Raw genomic sequence first — 15543 nt, forward strand, 5'->3', positions numbered from 1 at the left:
ATAGGGCCCCCCCTTGAAAAAGAGAGGGCTGGTCTCAAGAGGCTATGCTTTAAAATAAATAATTGAATTAATTAGTTAAAAATAATTACATTACAAGTACGATTGAATTCGGCCCTGACATGGCCTAACGGTAGGGCATTGGGTTCGACTTCTTCCCGAGTCATTTGCCAATCCTTCCCTGTCTCTCTCTCTCTCCCCGCTCGTGTCCCGTCTCTCCTCCACTGTCCTGTCAAAAATAAAAGCAAAAAAGCCCTAAAAAATATATTTTTTAAAAATACGATTGAATTGAGTGGAATAAATTAAATTAATTAAAATTAAAAGAATCATTTGACCGCCATAGCTTGTCTTCCAAAAAAAGTTGAGAACCACTGATGTGGAGTTTCATGCTTACTCATTCTGGTAAAACACATTCATGTGGAAATGACCTGCATCTGGATGTGTATTACCCTACTTCTGTATGTACTATTGTTAACAATGACCTTAAAAAAGTGTTGCTGGGAACTTGGAGTTCGAGTGTAGCCTGACAAGCCAGCCCAGAGTAGTTAAAATTGGCTGGCTTGTCAGGCTAGTTCAAGTGATGTTCAACAACCCATGTTTTCCGACTTGATGTAACAAGTGTGCTAAATGTATACTATTTAGAGGTCACTGAATATGCTTCTGATGCTTCTGCCACAGAACTCGCCTCTGTTTGAGCTGCTGCAGCAGGCGGAGGACAGCCGCCCAGAGCCGGCCGAGCCCCCTGCCGTCCTCCACCACCCGCCGCAGCACAGCCACACCGCAGCAGACCTGTAAGTACCCCATTACCACCACCACCTCCACCTCCACCTCCTCACTACAGTCACACAGCAGACCTGTAAGTACCCCATTACCACCACCACCTCCACCTCCTCACTTACAGCCACACTGCAGACCTGTAAGTACCCCATTACCACCTCCACCACCTCCTCACTACAGCCATACTGCAGACCTGTAAGTGCCCCATTACCACCACCACCACCACCTCCTCCTCCTCCACCGCAGCTGGCCTGTAAGTACCCCATTACCACCACCACCACCTCCACCTCCACCTCCTCACTTACAGCCACACCGCAGCAGACCTGTAAGTACCCCATTACCACCTCCACCTCCACCTCCTCATTACAGTCACACAGCAGACCTGCAAGTACCCCATTGCCACCACTACCACCTCCTCACTTACAGCCACACTGCAGACCTGTAAGTGCCCCATTACCACCACCACCACCTCCTCCTCCTCACTTAGTCACACTGCAGACCTGTAAGTACCCCATTACCACCTCCACCACCTCATCACATTAAGGCTCAGTTATGCTTCCTACTTGTGCCACAGAGTGAGCTTGTCGCAGCCATGATGCAGTTAATTTTGGTTTATGCCCTGTTTTGAAGCACGGTCTGCGCGATGTCATTCCACGCTGAAACTGCCTTCAATACAAAGAGTAAACTAGACGTGTCGGTTGTTTTTTAGCATCACAGACTCGACGAGAATGAAAATGAAACATTAAATCTTTATATCACGTGCATGTTTGATCGCACTGGCAGCCACAGTGGTAGTTTGGAACAAAGAAGTGGCTCATTTGTCGAGGACGAAGCGGAATGTTTCCTCGACCTCGGAACCACTGTTCAACTGTCCAAATAACTTCAGCGTCGTAACTTGCAAGCGCATGTGTTGTCTTTGGTTCGTGTAAATAAATCAAACAACAAAGCACGGGCAACTTATTTAATGAAGAGCTCACAGTCCGTAGACCGACGAAGGTTAGAACAAGGAAGTAGCGCTTGTTCTCGACTCGAGGACAGAGCAGGCTGGTCGAGAGGACCAATCAGAGACCTATTTTCGCCCTTTCACGCCGTCGCTCCCTGCGTCGAGACACAATTTCGGGGAGGTGCCCCAGAGTACCTGCGTGATGGGGGGGGGCTTCACTCCGTTAACTGCGCGGATCACTGCATCATGATGCAGTGACGCTGATCTCGAGGCATAAACCACCCTTTAGTCACACTGCAGACCTGTAAGTACCCCATTACCACCTCCACCACCTCCTCACTACAGTCACTCCGGAGCACATCTGTAAGTACCCCATTACCACCACCTCCACCTCCTCACTACAGTCACACAGCAGACCTGTAAGCTCCCTGCATAGCTCCCTCCTCCACATCCCCACACCTCAGCAGGAGCTGTAAGTACCCGATAGCCACCCACCTCACTACAGTCACTTCGCAGCACATCTAGAAGTAACATATCTCCCTCCTCCACCGCAGCTGGCCTGTAAGTACCCGACAGCCACCCACCTCCCAATATCCACACCATGGAGGTAGTATAAGAACTGGAGAGAGTGAATAAGTCCCGCCTCCAGTCATTTCAATGGGAAATGCTAGGCTAGTGAATTCAGCCAAAATTGAAAAAAAATGTTCAGCTTCAAAGATGGAGTCGTTTCCGCCGCCAGTTTACTCAGCCAATTACATGCCACTTCAATGACTGACTTACGATTGACCAGAAAGATGTATGGAAGACGGGCATTGGATGCATAGAGGTGCCCAACCACACACCTGTATAGGTATGTGTGCCAACCATCTCACTACAGCCACACTGTAGACCTGTAGGTGCCATAGCTCCCCCAGCACAGCCAAGCCAAGCTACAGCAGACCTGCAAGTACCACCACATACACCACAGTAGGGCTGGGCAATATGACGATATATATCGTTATCGTGATATTAAAGTGTATATCGTGACCTTTCGCCCATATCGTTTATATCGTGATAGTTATTTTATCCATTTTATACAATTGAATATCATTTAATTGCATTTCATGTTGTCACAATACACACTATAAGTTAATGTAACTGTAAAAATAAGAATAAAAAGATCCATTTAAAAGAAAGGTTATTTTGCGGCATGAAAAAATAAAGAGCAAATAAAGAGAATAACTGAAAATGTATGTAATTGTGCTATATCGTGATATATATCGTTATCGTGATATAAAGTAATCCATATCGTGATATTGGTTTTTTTCCATATCGCCCAGCCCTACACCACAGAAACCTTAAGCCATTCATTTTCTTTTTAAAAGTGTAAGCAAGTTATCTTGCTGAATTGTAAATTCTGCGTAAATTACCCAATTGCAAGTATGTATGAAATACTGTTTACGGCATGCTCTAGCATAAATATGTAAGCGTTTGTACTCTGAGAATGTGTCATGTGACTGTGTCTGGTGTATGATGTGTGGGTTTTGTGGTGAGACTGGAGGCTTTTTTTAGACGAATTTCGCATAAACCCTCCCCTCACACTAAACCATAGCGTGCCAGAAAGCCCCCACCCCGCTCTCGGCAACTGCACGATTAGGCCACTTCTCCAAACTAGACGGTTATGTTTAGTCGACACAGGTTGATGGGTCTAATATTTTTTTCAGGGGACGACATGGCTTCATAAGCCGTTTTGATGTGTTCTTTGTAGCGTATTATGAGATTACGTAACAATTTTGGGAACTAGTGAAATCGTCTGTGTCTGTGTTCCAGTAAAATCAACAGACAATGTGACTTCTCTTTTGAATTACTGTTTCAAGAGATGGTTCTTTGCATTTCATTTGTCTTACATATTTCCGTGCATGAAGCTGTGTTAATAGCACTGATCGTCTTGCTTCAGTACTGAGGTTAGCATAAAAAATAATCCAGACAACGGAAAGGATGAAAATGGGCTAAAATGAGTGATTGACTCCGGAAAACCACAACCCACAGTTGCCAATGAGCAAAGAAGTTCATGTGAATCTCTGGATGTTAGTGCCTCTGTGCTACCCTAGATGTCTGGTTTCCATTCCCACATGGTGACCATCTTTATAAAAAGGTCAGTCTTCACAGTGCACGTACCGTTAGCTCAAAAAATTGTTTCTATTTAGTTAAAAATATGTACAACGTTTCAATCCACTGGTGCTGCATGACTTAAAGTGAATGAAGTTTATTTTAGCATAGTGGTCTGCTGCAGAGGTGAGGTGTCTAGCACCACTTCCCCAGAACCTTGAATGGAGATGGCACGGTTCCAACAGATTTGAAGCATTTTCCGTTTTTAATTTGCTACCGGAAATTTGCATGGCCACAAGCACCGCCATTTTTTAGATATGGGGGAATATCACAGATATGTGGGGGGGTTGCCCATCACAGATATGTGAAAAGTATAAAAATAAAGTAGGAATAATGCCAAAACAATGGAGTTTAACCCATTGACGCCTAAGGCATCTACAAAAAAGGGTGCTGAATGCCTGAGCCCTTTTTAAGAAAAGCTGCCCTCAGCCTCTGAAGCACATAAAAGCATGCAATAAGTTGCATTGAAACGCTAAGACCATCTTTAATTAGAATGTGTTCATTCATCTCAAACGTACCAAGATTTTTAATAAATTTGTGTCAAATCTCATGAGCCTGAATGTTGCATTATGCAGCTCCAGGCACCAGGGCCAATGTTGCGCAACGCAACATCAGGCATCAATGGGTTAAGAACACTTCAACCCACCACGTTCTACAGCAAGAGACGAGTAGAATGTTACATGTATCCTAATGTGGTGTCTTTTTAATGCTGCCTCCTCCGGGGTTGCCCCTATGTCAATATGGCGTAATGTTGACAATCGCAGGAAAAAATCCCGGACGTCCGACGTTGTGAATTCAGAAAAAATTAATGTCAATCTGTGATTGTCGGTATTTCAGCAAATGTCTGGTTTATATACAGTATATTGAGTACAGTACAGTATATAACCATCTGGCTTTGTCTTGTCCGTCTCCCTCTCTGCAGCTACTTGTCGCCAATGCGCCCGGGCACCAGACCCCTGCCGGCCCCCTCTCAGGAGAGGAGCCCCCCCTCCTCCACTGCACCCCAGCCCCCCACCGCAGCAACAGCAGCAGCCACCAGCTCTCAGCCCCCCGCCCACACCTCCAGACCCCCCCGCTCCAACTCTCTCAGCCATTTTTACAAGAAGTGTGAGTGGCTGCGATACGTTTATGTGATAATGTTTAATGTATTTCTTTTTTAAAGCTATTTTTGTTATTTTTCTTCTCTTTATTGAGAGGATGGAGAGAGAGAAGCAGGAGTAATTTGAACCCGAACCCTTGGTCTCCCGCATTTATTGTACGGGCCTTAGCCCACTGAGCGATAACGCCCCCATGTTTTCAGTATTTATTTATACCTCAATTGTCCTTGATGTGTTTAATGCAACTTTTGTCTTTTGTTTTTCTATCATTTTTGTGTAAAGCATATCTGTGAAATGGGCCCTATCAAACGTCTGCCCTGCCATGCTAGCCATATTCACAAATACAGCTTCTGATAAAGAGAATACTGACTCATTTAGGCTGCTCAGTGGGAAGTGGTTTCTTAAGAAGGTGTGTATTTATGTAGACAGAAAGGAGGAAGTTATCAATCAGATGCCGTCTTTATCTACACCAGACCCCATTTCCCTTATTTAAGTCACTCTAAATAAGACCACCAGCTACATCATGCACTTTAAAGTAGAGATGCACCGGATCCAAGATCCGGTTCCGGATCCGGCAGGATAATAGGGTTTTTCACAGGATCCGGATCCGGTTCCAGGATCCAGGATCCGGTAGCCGAGGCTTTTCAGTCAAAATAGTTTGAGCCAACGTGATAAAAATGGCCCACGTGTGCGAGTAGGCTATGTGTTTCAACCCTTTCGTAGGATCCGGTATCCGGTTCCGGATCCGGCAGGATCTTAAGCAGTGGATCCGGTATCCGGCAGGATTCTAAAAATCAGGATCCGGTGCATCTCTACTTTAAAGTGATACTGTCTCGTTTTTGGAAATAAGCTCATATTACACCTCCCCTTGAGTTAAATAATTGAGTTTTACCTTTCTCCTGTACTTTCAACTGTTCTCTGAGTATGGCAGTGCAAATTTTACCTCCATGCTAGCAGGCTAGGCTAGCGGCTAACTGGTCTCATAGGACTCAATGCTAACTGCTAGCTTGGAGATAGAATTTGCACTGCCATACTGAGAGAACAATTGAAAGTACAGGAGAAAGGTAACACTCGATCATGTAACTCTAAGAGAGGTGTAAAATAAGCTTATTTCCAAAAATGGGACAGTATCACTTTAAAGAGCTTTCGTGACGCAGGGGCCACCACAGACTGCCGCCCAAAGCCTGTATAAATACTACCACTTTACTGTATATGATCTCAATGATGGCTGCTTACTGTTCCCGATATTTCACCACAACTATTCAAAATGCAGAAATGAAAGTGTATGTGTCTGTCTGTCAATGTACCAGGTGACCTACCTTTGTTTGAAGGTGCTATATTGTGCATGTGTGCATGTGTGCGTGCGTGTTGCATTGTCTACGATGGCCTACCTGCGTCTGAAGATGCTGTCGTGTGTGTGTGTGTGTGTGTGTGTGTGTGTGTGTGTGTGTGTGTGTGTGTGTGTGTGTGTGTGTGTGTGTGTGTGTGTGTGTGTGTGTGTGTGTGTGTGTGTGTGTGTGTGTGTGTGTGTGTGTGTTCTGAACAGTGTGCAGGATTGCCTATCTGCATCTGAAGATGCTTTCTAGTGTACGTGTGTGTGTGTTTTGAACAGTACAGGGTGGCCTATCTGCGTCTGAAGATGCTGTCTAATGTAAGTGTGTGTGTGTGTTGTGTAGTGTACAGGGTGGCCTACCTGCGTCTGAAGAAGTTGTGTACGCCGCTGCTGTCTGACCATCCGGAGTTGGAACCCATCATCTGGACCCTGCTGCAGCACACACTCAAGGACGAGTACGACCTGCTGAGGGACCGACACCTCGACCAGGTACACACACACACGGACACACTCACACACACACACACACACACACACACACACACACACACACACACACACACACACACACACACACACACACGCAAAGACGAATACGACCTGCCGAGGGACCGGCACCTCGACCAGGTACACAGACAGACAGACAGACACACACACACACACACACACACACACACACACACACACACACACACACACAAACATTTCATACTTGCAGGAAAATCAATTGTTTCTGACATTGTGAGTGCGTTACAATATGCGACCTTGCCTCCTCCACTTGTGCTTGTCTCCTCGCCCCACCTCCTGGCCCCTCCTCCGTGGAGAAACCGATGAAGTTTCCCAGCTGTCAACCTAGCCACAACAACTTTTGAGGGACTGTTTTTCATTCACCATCCCAATTGCAAATGAGAAGAAGGCTTTACAATTGAGCTTTTGCAAGATATTGAAATATATCGCTGTGGTCAGTGATGTCATCATGACATATTACTTCCTGGTACGAGGAGACAAGCACAAGTGGAGGAGGCAAGGTCGCATATTGTAACGCACTCTGTGTGTGTTTGAGCAGGCTATAACCAGTGTCCACCACGGGACGCAGCTGTTTTCTTCCACTGTAGTCAACTCCTCTCTTCAGTTTGGAGATGGCCGTATGTGCTAGCTTAAACACATAAATCAACTTAAGATGGGTAATTGTAGCTGTCTTCATGGTTGCGACATCGATTGCATGTGCGTGTCTGTGTGTGTATTTGTGTGTGTGTGTTCAGGGCTTGACCAACTTTTTAGCTCACGGGCCACTGTGGTTTTTCCAAGTCACTATATGCTATTGAGACTGAAAATGTTCACGCTCCACATCCAAGTTTTACCTGCATTTGGCTTGTTATTAATTGCCAATATCAAGCCCTGTGTGTCTGTGTGTGCGTGTCTGTGTGTGCGTGTTTGTGTGTCTGTGGTTTGAGTGTGCGTGTGTGTGTGTGGTTTGAGTGAGTTGTTAAGCAAGCATGCCTAGCTGTGGATGGAGTCAGTAGGTTTGGAGTTAGTGACTCCACTCTCACGCTGTGCAGATGAAGCCTAATGCAAGTTAATGTGTTCAGTGGTGAGCAGCCTGCTCAACCTGTTGTTGATGATGGGGGTAATGATGAGTACACAGTCACTTCCAACTCCCTGAGGCGCTCGCATTTTACAAATGTGTGTCTCCCTCCCTCCGTCTCTCTCTCTCTCTCCGTCTCTCTCTCTCTCTCTCTCTCTGTCTGTCTGTCTGTCTGTCTGTCTGTCTGTCTGTCTGTCTGTCTGTCTGTCTGTCTGTCTCTCTCTCTCTCTCTCTCTCTCTCTCTCTCTCTCTCTCTCTCTCTCTCTCTCTCTCTCTCTCTAGCTGCTGATGTCAGCCATGTATGCCATCTGCAAAGTGAAGTTTGTGGACCTGCGCTTCAAGACCATTGTGACAGCATACAAGGAGCTGCCAAACACTAACCAAGAGGTGACTACCGCATGTTTTTGCTGTTTTCTGGTGCTGTTTTGTATTTTATTTGAGCAGTGGAGTATTTGAGCATTGGAAGTATGCACAGGGCAGTTTTTAACAGATTTGTTTGTTCTTTCATGTACTGTGTGCGTAGTCACTACATGCACCTTTCTGCCATGTCCATAGCAACAATGTTGACATTAACAACTAATGACCAATTCCAGTTAAATTGTTTTGTACAATTTTTTTTTATTATTATTATATATTTTTTTCAAATTTGTGGCCATTTCTGCAGTTGATGTGTTGGGTATTAATTCCTCTCTCTTGTTTTTCCAGACATTCAAGCATGTGCTGATCTCGGAGGGCAAGTATGACTCCATCATCGTCTTCTACAACATGGTGTTCATGCAGAAGCTGAAGACCAACATCCTGCAGTACGCCTCCTCCAGGGTGAGCTGCTCATCACCTCGCAAACGCTTTGTAGTGTTGAGAATGTCGTGAGTCTTGAGGCACGGAAACGACTGGAGGAACATATGAAGAGCTCTTTTCAAAAACGCTGTATCCACCATTTTTGACTTTCTGCATTTTAATATTGGAATTGTCTGTTAAAAAGTCCTATCATCTATGTGTGAAATCTTGTCATTCAAATGTTTTGAGAAAATACTTTTTTAACCTCTATAAAATGCATTTTGCAATGCAATTCAATGGAATGCCCAATACAGAAATGTCAATTTCCCAACATTCTATGAAATGGATATATCTCATTTTGGAAAAGAGCTCTTCATATTGAAATGGACCCATAGTTTACAGAAAACACTACTGCCTTCTTATGTCGAGGGCAAAACATAAGGAAGCGACTATGTAGTAAAAGTCTGAATAACCTAGTAGGCTTTCAACCAAGAGGTACCTTTATGACTTTCTATATCCAGTTATATTTGCAGTAGGCAAGTGGTGGTTACTTTGTCGAACTCCCGCAGAGTTCTGGGATAGCAAAGTTTACAGTCATTAGTCATGAGGGTCATCAGGAGCGGCCCCCCAGCAACCGATCCGGTGCAGAGGTTATGTCAATGGCAATGCTGTAGTACAGGGGTTCCCAACCTTCTTCAACTTGGGGCCCACTTGAAATTGTCACAAATGTTCGGGGCCCATCTCTGACCCAATTAAGAATAAAACTCAAATAAATCAACAGAAACACACACCAAAATGTGATTACAATTTTTAGAATATTATTTCAATGCCCACTTGGAATACCTTCATGACCCACCAGTGGGCCCCGGCCCATAGGTTGAAAATCACTGCTGTAGTGCATCGAAATAGTCCTTACTATCAGTTGGCTTTCTACATAGAAACTAGCTGTCAGGATGGCGAGTGATAGGGAGGCAGTGCCTACCACAGTATCGGCTGTAGCCCTGCTCTCTACTGCACTCTACTGGTCATCACAGCTCAGTGTCAGGTGGCCCACTAACAGAATTATCAGAGGTTAGGGCAGGGGTGGGGAACCTTTTTCATCCGAGGGCCGTAAAAGTCCTCCGAGGGCCGTACTATGAACACAAACCAGGATTTCCCCCTGCACTTTAGGCCTATATTGAAGGCAGTCACCTTTAAAACAGACCCCACCTTCTCTAGGTCCCCTGAATATAACTTAATTGTATTGCAAATGTATTTTCTAAGTTTCCTTTACAAAATGTGTCATATTTCATGTGAAGCTGCATAACATTAAAACTATATCGGGGGCCGGATAAAACTGCCCCAAGGGCCGCAAATGTCCCTCGAAACATAGGTTCCCCACCCCTGGGTTAGGGCCACTGCATGTGGGCTTGGAACACTTCTATAGCGCCTGGTAAAAACTACTTTCCATTTTTGCAACTCTCTTGTTCATTTCTGTTGTTAACTTTGTAAGTTCACTTAGTGTTTGGTGTAGTTATTTCAACTAGCAAAAGAAATTCTTTTTACCTTGACAAATGACAAATGTGGTGAAAATGCAGAGATTATTTCCAATAATGTATTACTCTGCATTTTTAGGGACATTGGTTGAATTTATGGAGTATGTTTACCTTGGTAATGTCAGCACATGATAATGAATCCATGTGTTACATCCTTATTTTTTGACACTGTACAGCACTTTGGCCAGCTCTTGATCTTGATCCCGCCCCTCACGATTTGATTGGCCACAAACCCCGGTCCAACTTGGATTGGTTGTAGATTCAGGTCCGCTAGACTGCCCCCGGGAGCAAATTCAATTTGCGGCCTCTAGGGGCGTCTAGATTTCTAGGCTATCCATGCGTTACATCTTTGTTTTTTTGACACTGTACAGCACTTTGGCCAGTTCTTGCTGTTTTAAATGTGCTATATAAAAAAAGACTTACTGACTTGCTTTACCCCGTGTGTCCGGCCTGCAGCTCCCGACGCTGTCCCCCATCCCCCACATCCCGCGCAGCCCCTACAAGATGCCCAACTCCCCGCTGCGCGTCCCCGGCAGCAGCAACGTCTACGTGTCGCCCATGAAGAACTGCGCCTCCCCCATGACGCCGCGCTCCAGGTCAGACTCTCTCACAGACTCTCATGAGCCCCACCATTACATTACATTACATTATACCGTATTGCAGTGGTTCCCAACCTTTTTCTTCAGGGACCCATATTTTTGCTATCGTAAGGTTTGGTGACCCAATCACGTGCGTGAGTGCCCGCACGAGAGGGAGTCACATGATACTCTGGTATCTACGAAAACTAATTAATTATCATTCCTCATTTCATTATTCCTCAATTTTTAGAATAAATGTATAATAAATGTTCAATCACTTGTCACATGTTTATCACTTACATTTTCTTGCTTCTATGCATATATTAGAAAATGCTTTGTCATTTATTCAACATGGGCTATATATGGTATTAAAATCAAACCCCTTAAATTCAAGAGGGCTTCGCGACCCACTGTGGATTCCAGGTCAGACTCACATACTGAATAGTAATGGTGAGGTGGCGTCCGCGCCAATGTCTTATCCTGAGCGTTTCGCTCGGCGCGTAATTCCAAGAGCAGTATAATGAAAAGGAAGAAAGGAGTCGCACACTGGAGCTGAATGCAAAATCAAAAACTGTATTAAACAAAACCGACAGACAAGGAACAAACGTTTCGGGTCTAGCCCATCATCAATGTTCCCAGTTTGAATTTTTTTTTTTAATTTACTTTTTTCGGCTTTGTTTAATACAGTTTTTGATTTTGCATTCAGCTCCAGTGTGCGACTCCTTTCTTCCAGACTCACAGACTCTCATGCGCCCCACCATTACATTACGACATTATACCGTATTGCGTTCAGCATATGCCTTTATCCTCTCACACGGTTCACCTTTACAGTGGTGCTCATATGTTTACATACCCCAGCAGAATATACGCTTTCTCTGCGATTTCTCACCAAATATGAAGGATTACACAAAACCTTTTTTTTGACTCGTTGCTAGTGACTGGCTTAAGATATGTATTAGCATTTTTTTGTGTTTACTCTTTCAAAAGCATGATCACAACCCAAACTACCTAAATGACCCTGTTCAAAAGTTTACATACCCTAGTTTCTGATGCTGAATATTGTGAGAAAATACCAAGAAAGCGTATATTCTGCTGGGGTATGTAAACATATGAGCACCACTGTACGTTACATTACCTTCCATAGATGCCTTTATTTTCCTCTCACATGCTCCACTGCTACAGTGCATTATATTACATTACATTACATTATTGCATATAGCAGATTCCTTTATAATGTTCTCTCACACGCTCCACCATTACATTACATGACATCTCCTTCAGTAACACTATAAGTTCTCCTGTCACACACTCCAACATTACATGACATTGCATTGCAGAGGGTGTTCAATGTGACGTTAATGACTGACCTTTTAAAAAACAAAACAAAATCAATGTCTGGCTGCTCTTTTCATTCACGTACCCCATTTGAAAGTCATTACTGTTGCAATATGTATGATGCTTACAATCAAACAGCTCTGAATCGTTCCTCGCATTCAACCCTGGTCATGAATTTGTTTGTGTTGACCCTTACTTCATCTCTGTTTTGAACAGGATCTTAATATCCATCGGGGAGTCATTTGGGGTAAGTGAAATCAATGTTTTGAGAGATCTATACAATGAAGTACAATGTAATTCATGAGACCAAGGCTGCATTTGTGAAGCAGCACACAAAAAACACTTGAACAAGTTTGGGTGACTAAGGCATAAACTATTTTTTTGTATATAATTAGTCCACAACACCAGGGCTTCATCATTTTTTTTTCTTTCTACTCATAATATTTTATTTACTGATATTCAGGACTCTAAATTAACACCCGCTAACCAGCCAAATGAAAATTCCGTTTTGATCCATTGGTGAGTGTGTGTTTGACTAGTAAGATTAACATCTACTGGCCATTTTGGCTGGTGATGAAAAAAAGTCAATTTCAAGCCCTGTTAATGTTCTAGTGTGTTGATTGGATCTCTTTCAGAACTCCGAGAGGTTCCAGAAGATTAATGAGATGGTGAAGAGCAGTGAGTGGACCCTGAAGAGGAGAGCAGACGGCGCCGGCGGACCCAAACCCCTCAAGAGGCTACGCTTCGACATGGACGGCCAGGACGAACCGGACAGCAGGTATGACACTCGGGGCTCTAATGAACGATTGCAGATGCAATGCCAGAAATAGAGGCGCTGGAAAACCTGTTCCAAAAGTTGACACCGTGAGGAGAAAAGTGCAGCACACTCAGTTCAAATGGAGAGAGATTTTTGATGGAGTGGTCCGCACACATAATCCTTTTTTTGTCATTTATTCCCTAGCCTTCCGTATACTTTGTCAATGAATAAATAACCAAAAGCAGAATTTTAAGTGTGCGGACCTCTCAATTAAAAAACTGCAACTGTAAAAGGAGAGATGGGGTACATGGGGCCAATGAGAAATATGTGTAACAAGGATGTGAAGAATGAGTGTGACTTCATTGCAATCACTACAGGTGGTGTGGTCTGTTGTTGTTTGTATGCAGCTGCTATTTGTCTTCCTTGTCAAATTGAACGCGATGTGTCTTTTTCTTGTGCCCTTAGTAAACCCAGTGGTGGATCAGCCCTGATTCAGAAGCTCACAGAGATGAGTAAGTACCGCATTGGCTTGCATTGGTTTTGATATGAGGAAGCATCAACAATCTGCCATTTTATACCCAACTCTGACTCTCTTACTCACTCACGCACACACGCACACACACACCAAACCGAGTACTGTATCTCCTCTATATGCCTTGGAAATGTTTCATTTTTTAAATGGGTCTTGAAACTCGGGACGTGCGGCGTCTATCTTTATCCTTTACTTCTAGAAGGGCTCTGTATATGAAGGCTTCCTGTTGTCTTCCCCTGCTCAGGCGCGGTTAAGGTTTCTATTTGGCTCACTGGTTTCTCTGTGCTTCCTGTAGACTCGACGCGTAGCCGCATGCAGGAACAGAAGATGAAGGAGGAAGCCGAGTTGATGAGGGAGGAAGTCTCCACATCTGCGGAGAAAAACGAGTGAGCCTCGTCAGACATCCGGTGGGGGGGCAGACAGCAGGAGGTGATTTTGCATTGTGGTCTTTGTAGGCTCTAAATTATTTTGCGATGGTGCTCGTCTGCGTTTGATTCACCGTGAGAGATGCCTACTCCATATGATCTCAGTAGGACGCGAGGAACTTAAAGTTGAATTTGGTGATGATTGAAGTACTGTCAAGGCCAAGGTTAGGGTTAGGAATATAGTTGTAGGATAACATGGATAAATAAACTGTTAGCTCGTGATAATTAACGACTTTTGTGACCTTGCACTCACCTAACCAAATTGCTAATCCTAACCCCAAACCAATCATGAACAAGTGGCCTTGTGAATGCTGAAGAGTCTTCCCGAACCAACCCAATCACAGACGAGTTCTCATCAGTCTTCCCCAAACCACCCTGCAAAAAACCTGAAATGTCACCCAGGACAGGCTTTAGGATACAGCTTGGCCAGCCCTCACTGAGACCCAGAGCTTATCATGTAGCTGCGCACCATAGATATATAGGACATTAGAGGTCACGTTCAGCCTTATGACGTGTGCTCATACCGGGTGCCACCATCTTGGTACGTTGTTCATATGTTTGTCACAGTATCATTTTTTTGGACGTATTATACTTTTATTTCAATAGGACAGTATGAAAGATTTGGTAGGTTTGGTAAATGACCCATGTCTGACTCACACTTGGGCCCCCATGGGCATCATGCAAGCTCATACTGTGTATGGACGGACGGGTGCCCTACCAGCGCAGTGCTCCACAGCATCCCCAGTATCAGCATTACTGCCACCTACTGGAAGATTTTCATATATCCTTGGTGCCCAATTACCCTTCAGTCATTCAAGGAGCATCGACTTGGGTTGTATGCTCTCCAATAGATGTCAAGTTGGTGGCATATAGTGTTCTACATCTGTGGCGACGTGCACCCTGTCTGGGTCTAGCTGAATCATGGACTTTTGGTTGGGATTTCCCCGTCCTTTTTGGTTTATTTTTATTTTTGTTTTTTTAATAATCCCTAACCCCATACCTTCAGACTGTTTGTGTGTTAGCAAAGCTTTACAGACAAGTGCCTGTGAAGAAATTAATCATGTTGTTCCCTGAATTTTTACAAAAAAAAGTAGAGTTTAAGTTTAGTTTGGATATCTTGTGTTGAGGATAAAAGTGAAAGTCAAAGGACTTACTGACTAAAAAATTTTTTGAATTCATGAATATTTATAAAATATTCAGAACCTTTTTTTTAAGTAGAAGAGTTTTGTCGAAAAGATAACTATTCAACTCCTGTGGTGTTTTGTGAAATCAAATATCGGATCATAATATATAGAGGAGGTTTGTTGGATATTGGTTTTATTTTGTTTTATGATTTTTTTTGTGAGTTTCACTACCTTACTGTGATGGTCCAAAGTTTTTTTTTTAAGGCTTTTGATATTTCACAAACCGTGTTTACCAATTTTATAATGTGGTTAATGGAATGGGAAGAGTGCTTTCATGACTGTGGAAAATGAAATGAAAACCTTTGGACATTGCCTCTGGTTAAGAATAAATGTATTATGCATCTTTGCTATAATTATCTTCTCTTGTCGTTTGTATTTTTGTCACATGAACTTACAATGTAGCCTATGTATGAGAGTGCGCAGGAGCATGATTTTGACACCTCTGTTGCCTTTTTAATGTAGGTGCTGATCAGTTGGGGATATCATTATCATTATTCACATGGCTCAAACGTGTTTCATAGGGAATAGAGAAAACTGTAC

The 15543-nt window shown here is 43.8% G+C and overlaps 1 protein-coding gene across 1 annotated transcript in view; it reads left to right on the forward strand.

Moving 5' to 3' along the window:
- The window catches only part of rb1 (retinoblastoma 1), a 41971-nt gene extending 26615 nt beyond the window's left edge, over positions 1-15356 (forward strand). Inside the window, exons 18-27 of the mRNA XM_063202758.1 lie at positions 676-788; positions 4788-4972; positions 6639-6784; positions 8163-8267; positions 8586-8699; positions 10649-10788; positions 12322-12352; positions 12741-12883; positions 13328-13374; positions 13690-15356. Of these exons, the coding sequence (XP_063058828.1) occupies positions 676-788; positions 4788-4972; positions 6639-6784; positions 8163-8267; positions 8586-8699; positions 10649-10788; positions 12322-12352; positions 12741-12883; positions 13328-13374; positions 13690-13784 (1119 nt within the window). The 3' untranslated portion in view covers positions 13785-15356. The remainder of the gene's footprint in view (positions 1-675; positions 789-4787; positions 4973-6638; positions 6785-8162; positions 8268-8585; positions 8700-10648; positions 10789-12321; positions 12353-12740; positions 12884-13327; positions 13375-13689) is intronic.
- Positions 15357-15543: the final 187 nt, after the last annotated feature.

This window comes from Engraulis encrasicolus, chromosome 7, assembly GCF_034702125.1.
Source record: "Engraulis encrasicolus isolate BLACKSEA-1 chromosome 7, IST_EnEncr_1.0, whole genome shotgun sequence".
Classification (NCBI taxonomy): domain Eukaryota; kingdom Metazoa; phylum Chordata; class Actinopteri; order Clupeiformes; family Engraulidae; genus Engraulis; species Engraulis encrasicolus.